Source organism: Geotrypetes seraphini, chromosome 3, assembly GCF_902459505.1.
Source record: "Geotrypetes seraphini chromosome 3, aGeoSer1.1, whole genome shotgun sequence".
NCBI lineage: Eukaryota > Metazoa > Chordata > Amphibia > Gymnophiona > Dermophiidae > Geotrypetes > Geotrypetes seraphini.
Genome location: NC_047086.1, coordinates 12,264,373 through 12,279,693, shown reverse-complemented (window position 1 = coordinate 12,279,693; position 15,321 = coordinate 12,264,373). Strand labels below are relative to the sequence as shown.

At 46.5% G+C, this 15,321-nt stretch overlaps 1 protein-coding gene across 1 annotated transcript in view; it reads left to right on the top strand.

Annotated features, from left to right (window-relative positions):
- CRYBG1 (crystallin beta-gamma domain containing 1) overlaps positions 1-15,321 on the top strand; it is a 419,422-nt gene that overhangs the window by 343,416 nt on the left and 60,685 nt on the right. The window contains 1 exon segment of the mRNA XM_033939447.1: positions 14,875-15,001. Coding sequence (XP_033795338.1) covers positions 14,875-15,001 — 127 coding nt within the window.

Genomic DNA, 15,321 nt, shown 5'->3' with positions numbered 1-15,321 from the left:
TCCACCACCTCTTCTGGAAGACTGTTCCTTGTGTCTACTACCCTTTCTCTGGAGACAAGCAGAGGATGTGCAGGCACATTTGTTGGTAAAGTCTCTGACTGAGCCTGGTGTGTCGGTGCCCTCCCCTAGCTACAGTAAGCTTTAAGCTTACTGAGCATGTGCAGGAATCCTAGTCCTCGAGCCCCCTCCCCTCCTCCTGTCAGTTTTGTCTCTAGCAATAGAAATGAAAGGATGGCGGGTGGGTAAATGTGGCTGCTTAACCCTGCTGTCTATGAAGAACACATACAGGTAAGAAACTTTGCTTTCTCCAGAGACAATTAGGGGATATGCGTGCAGGCACACTTGTTGGTGAATCCCAAGCTGAAAAAGCATACGGGAGGTGGAAACAGTCTATAATGCAAAGAGGTTACGTAAAACTGATTGACCAAAGCGAATATCTTGAGCCAAACTTTGATCTAAGCGGTAGTGCTTGGTGAATGTATGTACAGAAGATCGGGCAGCTGCTTTACAAATATCCTGGATTGGGATGGACTTCAAGTTTGCTATTGAAGTTGCTGTAGCTCGCAGTCTAGGTGCCCCAATTGAACCAGGAGGCTGTATATGAGCTCTTGTGTAGCAAAAATGGATGCAATGTGTAATCCATGAGGATATGGCTCTTCTTGTCGCGTAGATGAGAAGATGCCTTGAGATAAAAAAGAAGTGCTCTTCTGCAATCTAAGGAATGAAGGTGTTCCTTTGCCTCAGAGGAGTGCGGAAGTGGAAAAAATGATGGTAAAGTGATTGGTTAAGGTGGCAGTCCAAAACCACTTTGGGAAGAAATTTAGGGTGAGTTCGTAACTGCACCTTATTTGGAAAAAATTGTAAGGATAATAGGTGACTAAGGCTTGAAGCTCACTAACTCTTCTAGCTGATGTGAGCGCTATAAAAAAGCTGTTTTCCAGGAAAGGAAAGTGAGAGATGCACACCCTAGCTGTTCAAAAGGGTCCTTCATCAATTGTTCCAAGACTACGTTGAGGTCCCAGGATGTTGTAGGATCTCTAAGTGGAGGTCTAAGATTAGTAAGACCTCTCATAAAATGAGAAATGAGAGGACAAAACTGGTTTACTGTGCACCAATGCATTGCATTATAGTACTCCAATACTTCCCTCTTCCAGTACAGAGGCTGTGATAGGATCCAGCTAGTGGGAAGAAGGAGTGGGGGAGGGGAGAGTTGCAAAGGCTATAGGGGAAACTGAGCTCTGCACAGGGTCTTTGGAGAGAATCAGTGGAACTAGTGAGTGAGGGAAGGAGATAATTAAAAAAGAGTAGGACTGAAGAACGGGGGAAATGTCTGCTGTAGGCAGAAGAAAAGAACTGGCAGCAAATACCAGAATGTTACATGAAGGTGAGTAGACCTGGTTTAAGGGGGGGGGGGGGCGACACTTCCTGAATGAACACAAGAGCAAGCAGAACAGCACTAGAAGATAGCTAGCTAGAGAGTATATTCTGCATTTTTTATGTGTAACCCCCCCCTCCCCAAAAAATACCTTTGCTATAGAACAGGAGACACTGGATTTTGTGCTTCTGGATAGCAGAGATCAGTGGGAGGGAGTACAGTATAAAAGGGGAGTGGGGACCTGCCAGAGCCCTAGTACCGAGGGGAGACTCTTGAAGTACTGACTGCTTGAGAGGGTTTGCAACAGAGAGGAGAGAAAGGGGAACTTGGAGACTTTACAAAGTTCCCATCTTTACTTCCCAGGCACCTCGGCACAGATTGTGTTACCTATCTGGGACAGAAAGAGAGATTTTACGGGTCGTACTTCCTCATGGTTTAACCAATTTTAATTCTTTTGTACACCGCCATAAACCGAAAGGCATATGTACGGTATATAAATAAAGAATTATGTTATGTTATCTGCAGTTTTATTATAAGTAGTATTTACCACTCTGACCTCACATTCACTTTCATTAGAGTCCATCTCAGTGCAATTGCTGCTTTTCCTCAACCAGTGGATGGAAAACCTCTCGCTATTCATGAAAAGGTTTTTCAGTGTCAAACCACTGGGATTTTATTGTGCTACTTGCTAGATTGATGAAGCCTCCTTTTGAACCAATGACTTCGGTTCATCTCAATGATCTCAAGTTTTATTAGGATTTGATATACTGCCTATCAAGGTTGTCTAAGCGGTTTTACAATCAGGTGCTTAAGCATTTTCCCTATCTGTCCCGGCAGGCTCACAATCTATCTAACGTACCTGGGGTTATGGAGGATTAAGTGACTTGCCCAGGGTCACAAGGAAAGTAGCTTTTCTCATTTCTCTTCACACACTGAGTGAGCTTTAAGCTTTAGTAGCGGATCCCCCATTTACAGTGTTCCACCAGGACAAGGTGGTGGTGCTAACCCAAATTCATCACTGAATTTGGGTTAGCTCCTAAATATAGAACTGACCTTTTTTCTTTTTCAACCAATAGACATAAGAGAAGTTCACACTTAAACTTTGTCTCCCCACCGGTTAGAGGATGCAAACTTAAAAAAATATCAACATCTTTTTTCGTATCAGGCAACATTATGGGGTAAAGATTTGGAAAAACTGCTTTTGGTTACTAATATTTATGAGGAATTTAGGAGACACCTTAAAACATATTTGTTCCTGAAGCACTTAGGTAGTTGATTTCAAAATTTTATACAATGATTGATCTTTAAGATTTTAGTTATGAGCTTTTAGCTTTGTAAGTTTTATTCAATCTGTAGCATTTTTAATTATTGTAAACCGCATAGAACTTTACAGTCCTGCAGTAAATAAACTTTTTATTATTATTATTATTAATTTCATCTCAATCAATCAATTGTTCTTCCAGTATTTTTTCCTAAGCCTCATTCTCATCCTGGGGAAATGGCTCTTCATATTCTGGCCTGCAAACAAACATTGGCCTACTATTTGCAAAGGACTAAATCACATAGGTTTTTGTCTTTTTTGATCCTAACAAGTTGGGGGTACCCTGTCTCCAAGAGAACGATTGGTCTCGTTCAGTTACGCTCAAGCTGGGCTTCTACTGGAGAGTCAGATTGAACTATGGCAGCTTCAGTAGTTTTTCTTTGCTCTACTCCTATTGATGAAATTTGCAAAGCTGCTACTTGGTCCTCGGTTCATACCTTCACTTCACATTATTGTCTGGAATCTTATTCAAACATAGTAGATGACGGCAGATAAAGACCCGAATGGTCCATCCAGTCTGCCCAACCTGATTCAATTTAAATTTTTTTTTTTTTCTTCTTAGCTATTTCTGGGCGAGAATCCAAAGCTTTACCCGGTACTGTGCTTGGGTTCCAACTGCCGAAATCTCTGTTAAGACTTACTCCAGCCCATCTACACCCTCCCAGCCATTGAAGCCCTCCCCTGCCCATCCTCCTCCAAACGGCCATACACAGACGCAGACCGTACAAGTCTGCCCAGTAACTGGCCTAGTTCAATCTTTAATATTATTTTCTGATTCTAAATCTTCTGTGTTCATCCCACGCTTCTTTGAATTCCGTCACTGTTTTCCTCTCCACCACCTCTCTCGGGAGCGCATTCCAGGCATCCACCACCCTCTCCGTAAAGTAGAATTTCCTAACATTGCCCCTGAATCTACCACCCCTCAACCTCAAATTATGTCCTCTGGTTTTACCATTTTCCTTTCTCTGGAAAAGATTTTGTTCTACGTTAATACCCTTTAATTATTTGAACGTCTGAATCATATCTCCCCTGTCTCTCCTTTCCTCTAGGGTATACATATTTAGGGCTTCCAGTCTCTCCTCATACGTCTTCTGGCGCAAGCCTCCTATCATTTTCGTCGCCCTCCTCTGGACCGCCTCAAGTCTTCTTACGTCTTTCGCCAGATACGGTCTCCAAAACTGAACACAATACTCCAAGTGGGGCCTCACCAATGACCTGTACAGGGGCATCAACACCTTCTTCCTTCTACTGACTACGCCTCTCTTTATACAGCCCAGAATCCTTCTGGCAGCAGCCACTGCCTTGTCACACTGTTTTTTCGCCTTTAGATCTTCGGACACTATCACCCCAAGGTCCCTCTCCCCGTCCGTGCATATCAGCTTCTCTCCTCCCAGCATATACGGTTCCTTCCTATTATTAATCACCAAATGCATTACTCTGCATTTCTTTGCATTGAATTTTAGTTGCCAGGCATTAGACCATTCCTCTAACTTTTGCAGATCCTTTTTCATATTTTCCACTCCCTCTTCGGTGTCTACTCTGTTACAAATCTTGGTATCATCTGCAAAAAGGCACACTTTTCCTTCTAACCCTTCAGCAATGTCACTTACATACATATTGAACAGGATTGGCCCCAGCACCGAACCCTGAGGGACTCCACTAGTCACCTTTCCTTCCTTCGAGCGACTTCCATTAACCACCACCATCTGGCGTCTGTCCGACAGCCAGTTTCTGACCCAGTTCACCACTTTGGGTCCTAACTTCAGCCCTTCAAGTTTGTTCAACAGCCTCCTATGAGGAACTGTATCAAAGGCTTTGCTGAAATCCAAGTAAATTACATCTTGCATATGTCCTCGATCCAGCTCTCTGGTCACCCAATCAAAAAATTCAATCAGGTTCGTTTGGCACGATTTACCTTTTGTAAAGCCATGTTGCCTCGGATCCTGTAACCCATTAGATTCAAGGAAATACACTATCCTTTCTTTCAGCAACACTTCCATTATTTTTCCAACAACTGAAGTGAGGCTCACCGGCCTGTAGTTTCCTGCTTCATCCCTGTGACCACTTTTATGAATAGGGACCACATCCGCTCTCCTCCAATCCCCAGGAATAACTCCCGTCTCCAGAGATTTGTTGAACAAGTCTTTAATAGGACTCGCCAGAACCTCTCTGAGCTCCCTTAGTATCCTGGGATGGATCCCGTCTGGTCCCATCGCTTTGTCCACCTTCAGTTTTTCAAGTTGCTCATAAACACCCTCCTCCGTGAACGGCGCAGAATCTACTCCATTTTCTCGTGTAACTTTACCAGACAATCTCGGTCCTTCTCCAGGATTTTCTTCTGTGAACACAGAACAGAAGTATTTGTTTAGCACATTTGCTTTCTCCTCATCACTCTCCACATATTTGTTCCCAGCATCTTTTAGCCTAGCAATTCCATTTTTTATCTTCCTCCTTTCACTAATATATCAGAAAAAATTTTTATCTCCCTTTTTTACATTTTTAGCCATTTGTTCTTCCGCCTGTGCCTTCGCCAAACGTATCTCTCTCTTGGCTTCTTTCAGTTTGACCCTGTAGTCCTTTCTGCTCCCCTCTTCTTGGGTTTTTTATATTTCATGAACGCTAACTCTTTCGCCTTTATTTTCTCAGCCACTAGGTTGGAGAACCATATCGGCTTCCTTTTTCTCTTGTTTTTATTGATTTTCTTCACATAAAGGTCCGTAGCCATTTTTATCGCTCCTTTCAGCTTAGACCACTGTATTTCCACTTCTCTTATGTCCTCCCATCCTAACAGCTCTTTCTTCAGGTACTTTCCCATTGCATTAAAGTCCGTACGTTTGAAATCTAGGACTTTAAGTATCGTGCGGCCGCTCTCCACTTTAGACGTTATATCAAACCAAACTGTTTGGTGATCGCTACTACCCAGGTGAGCACCCACTCGAACATTAGAGATACTCTCTCCATTTGTGAGGACCAGATCCAATATCGCTTTTTCCCTTGTGGGTTCCGTCACCATTTGTCTGAGCAGAGCCTCTTGAAAGGCATCCACAATCTCCCTACTTCTTTCCGATTCCGCAGACGGAACATTCCAGTCTGCATCCAACAGGTTGAAATCTCCCAACAGCAGAACCTCCTCTTTCCTTCCAAACTTTTGGATATCTACAATCAGATCCTTATCAATTTGCTGCGGTTGAATTGGAGGTCTGTAGGCTACACCCACGTAGACAGAAGTTCCATCTTCTCTTTTCAGAACGATCCATATCGCTTCTTCCTCTCTCCAGGTCCCTTGCATTTCGGTCGCTTGGATATTGATCTTTACATAGAGAGCTACTCCTCCACCTTTATGACCATCTCTGTCCTTCCTAAAAAGATTATATCCCAGTATGTTTGCATCCCATCCATGTGATTCACTGAACCATGTCTCTGTGATAGCAACAATATCTAGATCTGCCTCTAATATCAGGGCTTGCAGATCATGAACTTTGTTGCTTAGACTGCGAGCATTTGTGGTCATCGCTTTCCAGCTATTTTTCAGCGATAATCTCCTTTTTCGTATGGATTTTTGTGTCGTTTCACTTTCCGTTGCAATACTAAGAAATGAGTTGCTGATATTGCTTATGTTGCAGCCTTTACTACTATCACATCTTTTCTTTTGCCGGGGGTGGTCTCTATAATTGTCCTTCGTACATACACCACCCCCACCTTCTAGTTTAAATGCCTAGAAAAATATTGTCTAAATTTCTCTGCAAGGTTTCTTTTTCCTGCTGTAGTAATATGTAGCCCATCAGTGCAATATAGCTTCTTGTCCTTCCATGTATTTCCCCATCCTCCTATGTACCTGAAGCCTTCTTGATGACACCAGGCTCTGAGCCATCTATTAAAGTCCTCTGTGTTTTTCACTCTTTGCTCTCCTTTTCCATATGCAGGCAGTATTTCAGAAAAAGCTAAAGTCTTTACAAAAGGTTTCACGCCCTCACCAAGCTCCCGAAAAGCTTTCTGTGCTGCAAGTGTGGAGTTGTTGGCCAGGTCATTTGTTCCCAGATGGATAACAACATCAGTGTTAAAATCCTTAGTTTCTTCCTTAATTATAGTCAGTATTTGCCTGGAACTCCTGGTAGCTGAGGATCCTGGAAGACATTTCACTATTTTGGTCTCCTCGCCCTGTGTTCCAAGGTTAATGCCTCTGATGATGGAATCCCCCAACAGTAATAGTTTTCTGTTTTTGGCTTTTTTATTTGTACTTAGGGTGCTCTTGTTCTCTTTCAAGGTTTCAAGGTTTATTAAAAATTTCTTATAATGCTTAATCCAAAACTCAAAGCCGTGTACAATAAAATCCATTATCCCAGGACAAGCAGGCAGGTATTCTCACTAGTGGGTGATGTCATCCGACAGAGTCCCGATACGGACATCTTGCAAGCATGTCTTGCTTGAAGAAACTCAGAAGTTTCGAGATGCCCGCACCGCACATGCGCCAGTGCCTTCCCGCCCGATGGTCCGGGCGTGTCTCCTCAGTTCATTTTCTTCCGCGGAGCTGAGAAGTCTATCTTCAATTTCTTGCCCATTGAATCTCGTTTTTGCCTTCTGTTTTGCCGCGGGTTGAGTTCTTTTAGCTCTCCTGTGCATTTGTTTCTTTCTTTGTTTTCATTTAAAAAAAAAAAAAAAAATTTTTTTTCTTCCGACACCGGGTCGGCCGCGTGGCTGAGCCCCTGCACCTTCGACCTTGCGGCGGAACTTTTCCAGCCTATGTCCCGGCCGATTACCGGTTTTAAAAAGTGTAGCAAGTGCCAATGCGCGATTTCGCTCACGGACCCTCATCGACGCTGCTTACAGTGTCTGGGACCGGATCACTTCCCGAAATCGTGCCGGCCTTGCTACACTTTGACGGCGAGAACGTTTAAGCGCCGCTGTCTGCTGTGGGAGTCCATGTTCAAGATGGAAGCTTCGTTGGATCCTTCAGCTTCGACATCGACTGGTGCTTCGACTCCATCAGCGAAGCCCGCTGCCTCCCCGGCTGCTTCGGGCCTCCTGAAACCGGCATCGTTCGTGCCGGTTTCGGCCTCAACTTCGGCGCCGGTGCCTTCCTCCGTCTCCTCGGAGCAGGTGCGACCCCTACAGTTCCACCGGTGGTGCTTAAAGTGCCGAAGGCTGACAAGCAGAAGCACGCAGCACTGAAAGAGCGTGGAGACCGTGCGGAAGGGCCCCCTTTTGGTGCGGATCCCTCCATATCAGCTTCGCTGAAGTCCCTTCTGGAGGCTCAGTTTGTGGAACTCATGCACACCATGGGGCCCCGGCTGATTTCCTCGATCCAGGGTGACCTCCCGGTTCCGAGGGGCGGACCGCCCCTCCTCCTCCGCCGCGTCATCGCAAGACCTCGTTGCTCGGCGAGGAGGAGCGGTGAGCGGTGTCCGGGTCCTCGGGGAGGTCCTCGGTTAGTGCTATGCCTCCATTGGAACCGATTCCCTCGAGGAAGGCCTCCCTTAGTGATATGCCCCCCTTGGAGCCTATTCCCTCGAGGAAAGCCTCGTTTAGTGATTTGCCTCCATTGGAGCCTGTTACCCCGCCCCATGACTCAGTGTGGCGTCCACCTTCGAGGCCTCCCAGTCCTGGGCATAGCAGGAAGCAGGACGAATTCTTCCGGACCCCCTATCAAGCTTGGGCGTCGTCGGGGGAGGCATCGACTCTCCCGCCTCTGTGATCGACGGCATCGAGTCCGATCTGCTCCTTGGAGGCGTCTGACCAGGCTTCTCACAGACGGGCTCGATCCCCTTCCAGGCATCGAGAGGGGCATCGATCCAGACACTCTTCGAGGCATTCCTCTCGACACTCGACCGTCTCGCCTCAGAAGAAATTGCCTCGGATGGGGTATGCTGTTTCAGCTGGGTCTCCTCCTCTGGGCCCGGAGTTCGAGGACCCCGAGGTTTTCTACTCGTCCTGTTGCTCACAGGCCTCTATGGAGCCCGAAGCCTCGTCTTCTTCCAGTCCTTCTCGTAAACCGGCGACGGCAGACCAACTGTCTTTTTCCTCATTCCTCAGACAGATGGTGGATGACATGGACATTACCCTCGATACTGGGTCTCGATACTCCAAGGAGTACCTCGATACCATGCATTTGCCTCGTCCTCCGGCCGAGTCCTTGCGTCTTCCGCTGCACAAGCTCCTCGACCAGACCTTCATGAGGTGCTTCGAGTCTCCTTACTCTATCCCTGCGGTCCCTGGAAAACTGGATGCTTGGTACCGCACGGTGCATCATAAAGGCTTCGAGGGCCCTCAGCTTTCTCACCAGTCCCTCCTGGTCGAATACTCACTCAAGCGGTCTCATCCTGGCCAGGTCTATGCTTCGGTGCCTCCGGGCCGCGAAGGCAGAACCATGGATAAGTTTGGTCGACGCATCTATCAGAATTCTATGATGACGTCCCGTGTCCTGAATTACAATTTCCACTTTGCAGCCTACTTGGAATTCTTTCTGCCTGTGCTTCGGAAATTTACACCATACATCGAGTTCCAGGCTCGGTTTGAGTTTGAAGAAGTGGTTGCTTCGCTGTCCCAACTTCGACTTAAGTTGATGCAATCTGCCTATGATGCGTTCGAGCTCTCTGCCCTAGCGGCGGCCTGCTCGGTAGCGATGCGTCGTTTGGCCTGGTTGCGGACCATTGACATGGACCCCAATCTTCAGGACCGCCTGGCGAACGTCCCGTGTGCTGGGGCGGATCTTTTTGACGAATCCATCGAGACTGTCACGAAGAAATTGTCTGATCATGAAAAGTCCTTCCAGTCCATTCTTAGGCCGAAGCCTAAGCCTCAACAGTCTCGACCCTCTCGTCCTCCGTTGATTTATCAGCGGCGTTATCAACCAAGGCAGACTCCACCTGCGAGGCAACCGGCGAAGCGACAGCCTCCTCAGAAGGGTCAGACGAAGTCTCAGTCGTCTGCTGCCCCTAAGGCCACTCAGCCTTTTTGACTGTTTCGTCGAGGGCATAACCAACCTCGTTCTGCCTCCCCCTGTTTTTTCCATCGGAGGGCGCCTCCATCATTTTTATAATCGCTGGGAGGCCATAACATCCGACCTCTGGGTCTTTACTATCATCAGGGAAGGATACTCTCTTCATTTCCATCGGGTCCCTCCGGACCACCCTCCAAGAGAGTATCCTTCCACCTTGGCTCAGACCGCCCTTCTTCTTCAGGAAGCTCAGGCTTTGCTCCGGCTTCGTGCCGTTGAGCCGGTCCCGACGGACCAATTGAACCAGGGGTTTTACTCCCGGTACTTCCTTGTTCCAAAGAAGATGGGCGACCTGCGACCCATTTTGGACCTCAGGATCCTCAACAAATTCCTAGTCAAAGAGAGGTTTCGCATGCTGACACTTGCTTCTCTCTACCCCCTCCTCGAACAGAACGACTGGTTATGCTCTCTGGATCTCAAGGAGGCCTACACTCACATTCCCATTCATCCGGCCTCTCGCAAGTTCCTCAGATTTCGGGTGGGACATCTCCATCTTCAGTATCGAGTGCTTCCATTCGGCCTGTCTTCGTTCCCCAGAGTCTTCACGAAGTGTCTGGTGGTGGTGGCCGCAACACTCCGGAACCAAGGTCTTCAGGTATTTCCCTACCTCGACGACTGGCTGATCAAGGCTCCCTCAGCCTCAGGGGTCATCTCAGCGACCCTGTCCATGATTCTGTTCCTGCAGAGTTTGGGATTCGAGATCAACTTTCCCAAATCTCATCTACAACCTACCCAGTCTCTCCCCTTCATCGGGGCGGTCCTGGATATCATTCGCCTCAGAGCGTTCCTTCCTCCTCAGCGCATGGATGCTCTTCTTCATCTCTGCCAGTCTATGTCTTCTCGCCAGTCCATCTCAGCAAGACACATGATGGTCCTCCTGGGCCACATGGCCTCTACAGTTCATGTGACGTCGTTTGCAAGGCTCCATCTCAGAATTCCTCAGTGGACCCTGGCATCGCAATGGACTCAGGTGTCAGATCCATTGTCTCGACACATCATCGTCACTCCTGCTCTTCAGCAGTCTCTACTTTGGTGGATGACCTCTTCGAATCTATCCAGAGGTTTGCTGTTTCACACTCCTCCCCACCAGAAGGTTCTCACAACCGATTCCTCGACCTATGCCTGGGGAGCTCATCTGGATGGTCTTCGCACTCAGGGATTCTGGACCAGTGCGGATCGACTCCATCAAATCAATCTTCTGGAGCTCAGAGCCATCTTCAATGCTCTTCTAGCTTTTCGACATCTGCTTCACGACATGGTGGTCCTCATTCGCCCAATGGACTCAGGTGTCAGATCCGTTGTCTCGACACATCATCGTCACTCCTGCTCTTTGGCAGTCTCTACTTTGGTGGATGACCTCTTTGAATCTATCCAGAGGTTTGCTGTTTCACACTCCTCCCCACCAGAAGGTTCTCACAACCGATTCCTCGAACTATGCCTGGGGAGCTCATCTGGATGGTCTTCGCACTCAGGGATTCTGGACCAGTGCGGATCGACTCCATCAAATCAATCTTCTGGAGCTCAGAGCCATCTTCAATGCTCTTCTAGCTTTTCGACATCTGCTTCACGACATGGTGGTCCTCATTCGCACGGACAATCAGGTCGCCATATATTATGTCAACAAGCAGGGGGGCACGGGCTCGGCCTCCCTCTGCCAGGAAGCTCTCAAAGTCTGGGATTGGGCGGTTCGCCACAATGCCTTCCTAAAGGCTGTCTACATTCAGGGGAAGGACAATGTCTTGGCAGACAACCTGAGTCGTCTTCTCCAGCCTCACGAATGGACACTCCATTCCAAGACCCTTCATCAGATCTTCGCTCAGTGGGGGACGCCTCAGATAGACCTCTTTGCGGCTCCCCACAATTTCAAGCTGCCTCAATTTTGCTCCAGGATCTACGCTCCTCATCGACTCGAGGCAGATGCTTTTCTGCTGGATTGGGGGAATCGCTTTCTGTATGCGTTTCCTCCATTTCCTCTCATTCAAAAGACTCTGGTCAAGCTGAAGTCCGACCATGCCACCATGATTCTGATAGCTCCTCGGTGGCCCATTCCTCCTTCCAGTGTTTCCTTCACTGCTTACTCAGCATCAGGGATCTCTACTTCATCCCAACCTGCAGTCTCTCCACCTGACAGCTTGGTTCCTCTCAACGTAACTCCTCACCAGTATTCCCAGGCGGTGAGGGATGTTTTGGAGGCTTCCAGGAAGCCTGCTACTCGTCAATGTTACTCCCAAAAATGGACTAGATTTTCTTCCTGGTGTGTTTCCAATTCTAAGGAGCCTCAGCGAGCCTCCCTATCCTCTGTATTGGACTATCTTCTACATCTGTCTCAGTCTGGTCTCAAGTCGACATCTATACGAGTCCACCTGAGTGCTATTGCGGCTTTCCATCAGCCTCTACAAGGGAAACCTCTCTCTGCTCATCCTGTGGTTTCCAGATTTATGAAAGGTCTTTTTCATGTCAATCTCCTCTCAAATCTCCTCCAGTGGTTTGGGATCTCAATGTTGTCCTTTCTCAGCTGATGAAACCTCCTTTTGAGCCTCTCAACAAGGCTCCACTAAAGTTTCTCACTTGGAAAGTGGTTTTTCTAGTGGCCCTCACATCTGCTCACAGGGTCAGTGAGCTTCAGGCCTTAGTGGCGGACCCGCCTTTCACAGTATTCCATCATGACAAGGTGGTCCTCCGCACTCATCCGAAATTCCTGCCTAAAGTGGTCACTGAATTTCATCTCAACCAATCCATTGTACTTCCAGTGTTCTTTCCAAAGCCTCATTCTAATCCTGGAGAATCAGCTCTGCATACTCTGGACTGTAAACGTGCTTTGGCTTTCTACTTGGATCGCTCCAAACCACACAGAACTGCTCCTCAACTTTTCGTCTCTTTTGATCCAAACAAGTTGGGACGACCTGTATCGAAGCGCACCATCTCCAACTGGATGGCAGCTTGTATCTCTTTCTGCTATGCCCAGGCTGGTTTACCCCTTCCCTGTAAGGTCACAGCCCATAAGGTCAGAGCAATGGCGGCCTCTGTAGCCTTCCTCAGATCGACACCGATTGAGGAGATTTGTAAGGCTGCCACTTGGTCCTCGGTTCATACATTCACCTCTCATTATTGTCTGATTACTTTCTCCAGAAGGGATGGACAGTTTGGCCAAACAGTGTTACAAAATTTATTCTCCTAAGTTGCCAACTCTCCCACCATCCCATTGAGGTTAGCTTGGAGGTCACCCACTAGTGAGAATACCTGCCTGCTTGTCCTGGGATAAAGCAATGTTACTTACCGTAACAGTTGTTATCCAGGGACAGCAGGCAGCTATTCTCATGTCCCACCCACCTCCCCTGGGTTGGCTTCTCTGCTAGCTACCTGAACTGAGGAAACACGCCCGGACCATCGGGCGGGAAGGCACTGGCGCATGCGCGGTGCGGGCATCTCGAAACTTCTGAGTTTCTTCAAGCAAGACATGCTTGCAAGATGTCCGTATCGGGGCTCTGTCGGATGACATCACCCACTAGTGAGAATAGCTGCCTGCTGTCCCTGGATAACAACTGTTACGGTAAGTAACATTGCTTTATCAGCATACAATGGTACAAAAACAGAAGATTAAAAACAAAACATATCATTACTGGGGATTGGTTAGTAAAAACACATACACCAGACAAACAGAAGTAAAACAAGACAGAAAAGGGAGGAACTACAATAAGTAAAGAAAAGAACAAATAAGGAAAGAACAGGAAGGAGAGGGTTAACCTGAAAAACAACAATGAGATTATTGCCCTTACGAGGGCAATTATATATCAAAAGTGTCTAAGAATAGGAAAGTTTTCAACTTCATCTTAAAAGGGCCTACAGAAATTTCTTTCCTTATGTAATTGGGAATGGAATTCCAAAGGGAAGGTGCTAGGAGATTTGGGTCTGCAGAACGGAGAGACCTGGATGGGCTATATGGAATAAGTTTATTGATAAATTCTGGCTGATTATATAATCGGATTTTGAAGGTTAAGAGGAGGATTCTGTAACCAATTCGGTACTCGATGGGATTGTGCCTTATGTAGAAGTGGGGAGACGTGATCATATTTCTTTGCGTTATAAATGATTTTTACTGCGGTATTCTGCACAATCTGAAGTCGCCTAAGTTCTTTTTTTGTTATTCCTTTAAAGAGGGCATTACAGTAATCTATACATGAAATAACAAGGGAATGGATTAGGATGTTCAAAGAGGCAGTATTCAAAAGTTTAGAAAGTGATCTGATCATTCTTAGCCGGTAAAAACATTGCTGGACAACTGTATTAATATGGAGATGATAAGAGAATTTGCTATCAAAAGTGACCCCTAACAATTTTAATGAAGATACAGTTTTGATGGGTGAAGAGTCAAATTTCAAAGGGGCTTGTATAGATAATCCTTTGAAGGGAAAGGTCATGACGGGATGAGCACTTTGGCCAAGCAGTGTTATATTTATTTTCCTAAAAGGCCAACACTCCCACCATCCCATTCTAGTTAGCTTGGAGGTCACCCACATGTGAGAATATGCTGCCTGCTTATTCTGGGATAAAGCACAGTTACTTACCATAACAGGTGTTATCCAGGGACAACCCACCCACCTCCCCTGGTTGGCTTCTTAGCTGGCTTATCTGAACTGAGGAGCCGTGCGCCTACGTCGGACGGGAAGGTGCATGTGCGGTGAGGGCTATCATGAACTTTCTAAGTTTCTTAAAGTGGGGAAGCTCTTTTAAAGTGTCCTTACCGGGGCTCAGTGGATGACGTCACCCACATGTGAGAATATCTTCCTGCTGTCCCTGGATAACAACTGTTATGGTAAGTAACTAGATAACACTTGTTATGGAAAGTAACTGCATTTTGGGGTCTTCAGGAGTTGATGGTGACTTATTAGAATGATTAATTCTTATATGCTGTTCCATGTTTGCATCTCCTGTGAAAACATAATCTGTTGAAGGTAGAGCTGGATTTAATAATTTGGTACCTATAAGCTGGATGGGTTGGGAATGTTACCAGAATGCCATAATATCAAATTAAGTAGAAACAGGTGTTTCTTCAGCATGGTCATTTGGTGCCTTCAGAATCTGATGTCCTGGGCAGTTTCCTGTGCCTTAAATTTAGGCCAGCCACCTAGCCAAAAGGAAGTCATGACAGCTTTCTTAATCAGTTAATTGTATTTTCTCTTGCAGGTGGGTAGCATATGAGGGCCCTGATTTTACTGGGGAGCAGTATATCCTTGAGAAAGGAATGTATCCGGCCTTTGAAGACTGGGGAGCTAAGAATTGTAGAATTTCCTCCATTCAGCCAGTGATTCTGGTATGGAAATGTTATATTTGTTGTGCAGTGATGTGTCTTGTATTTTGCCTTGGCTTTCACTCTCACAGTTGCTTTATAGCCTAATACTGTGTAATAATGAGGATTGTAATATGATTTATGACTGGTAGAGATCTCAAGAGATCATTTGGTCTGTTTTCCTGCTTCCAGGTCTGGTCCACCGAACTTAACTATTGCAAGCCAATAGTAATCTGAGGGTTTTTTTAATGTGTTTTTGGTGTTTTTTTGTTTTGTTTTTTTACAATGATCAGTAAAAGAAAGTTCTACCAGTTTCCTCTGTTTTTTATGCTCAACTATTTTAA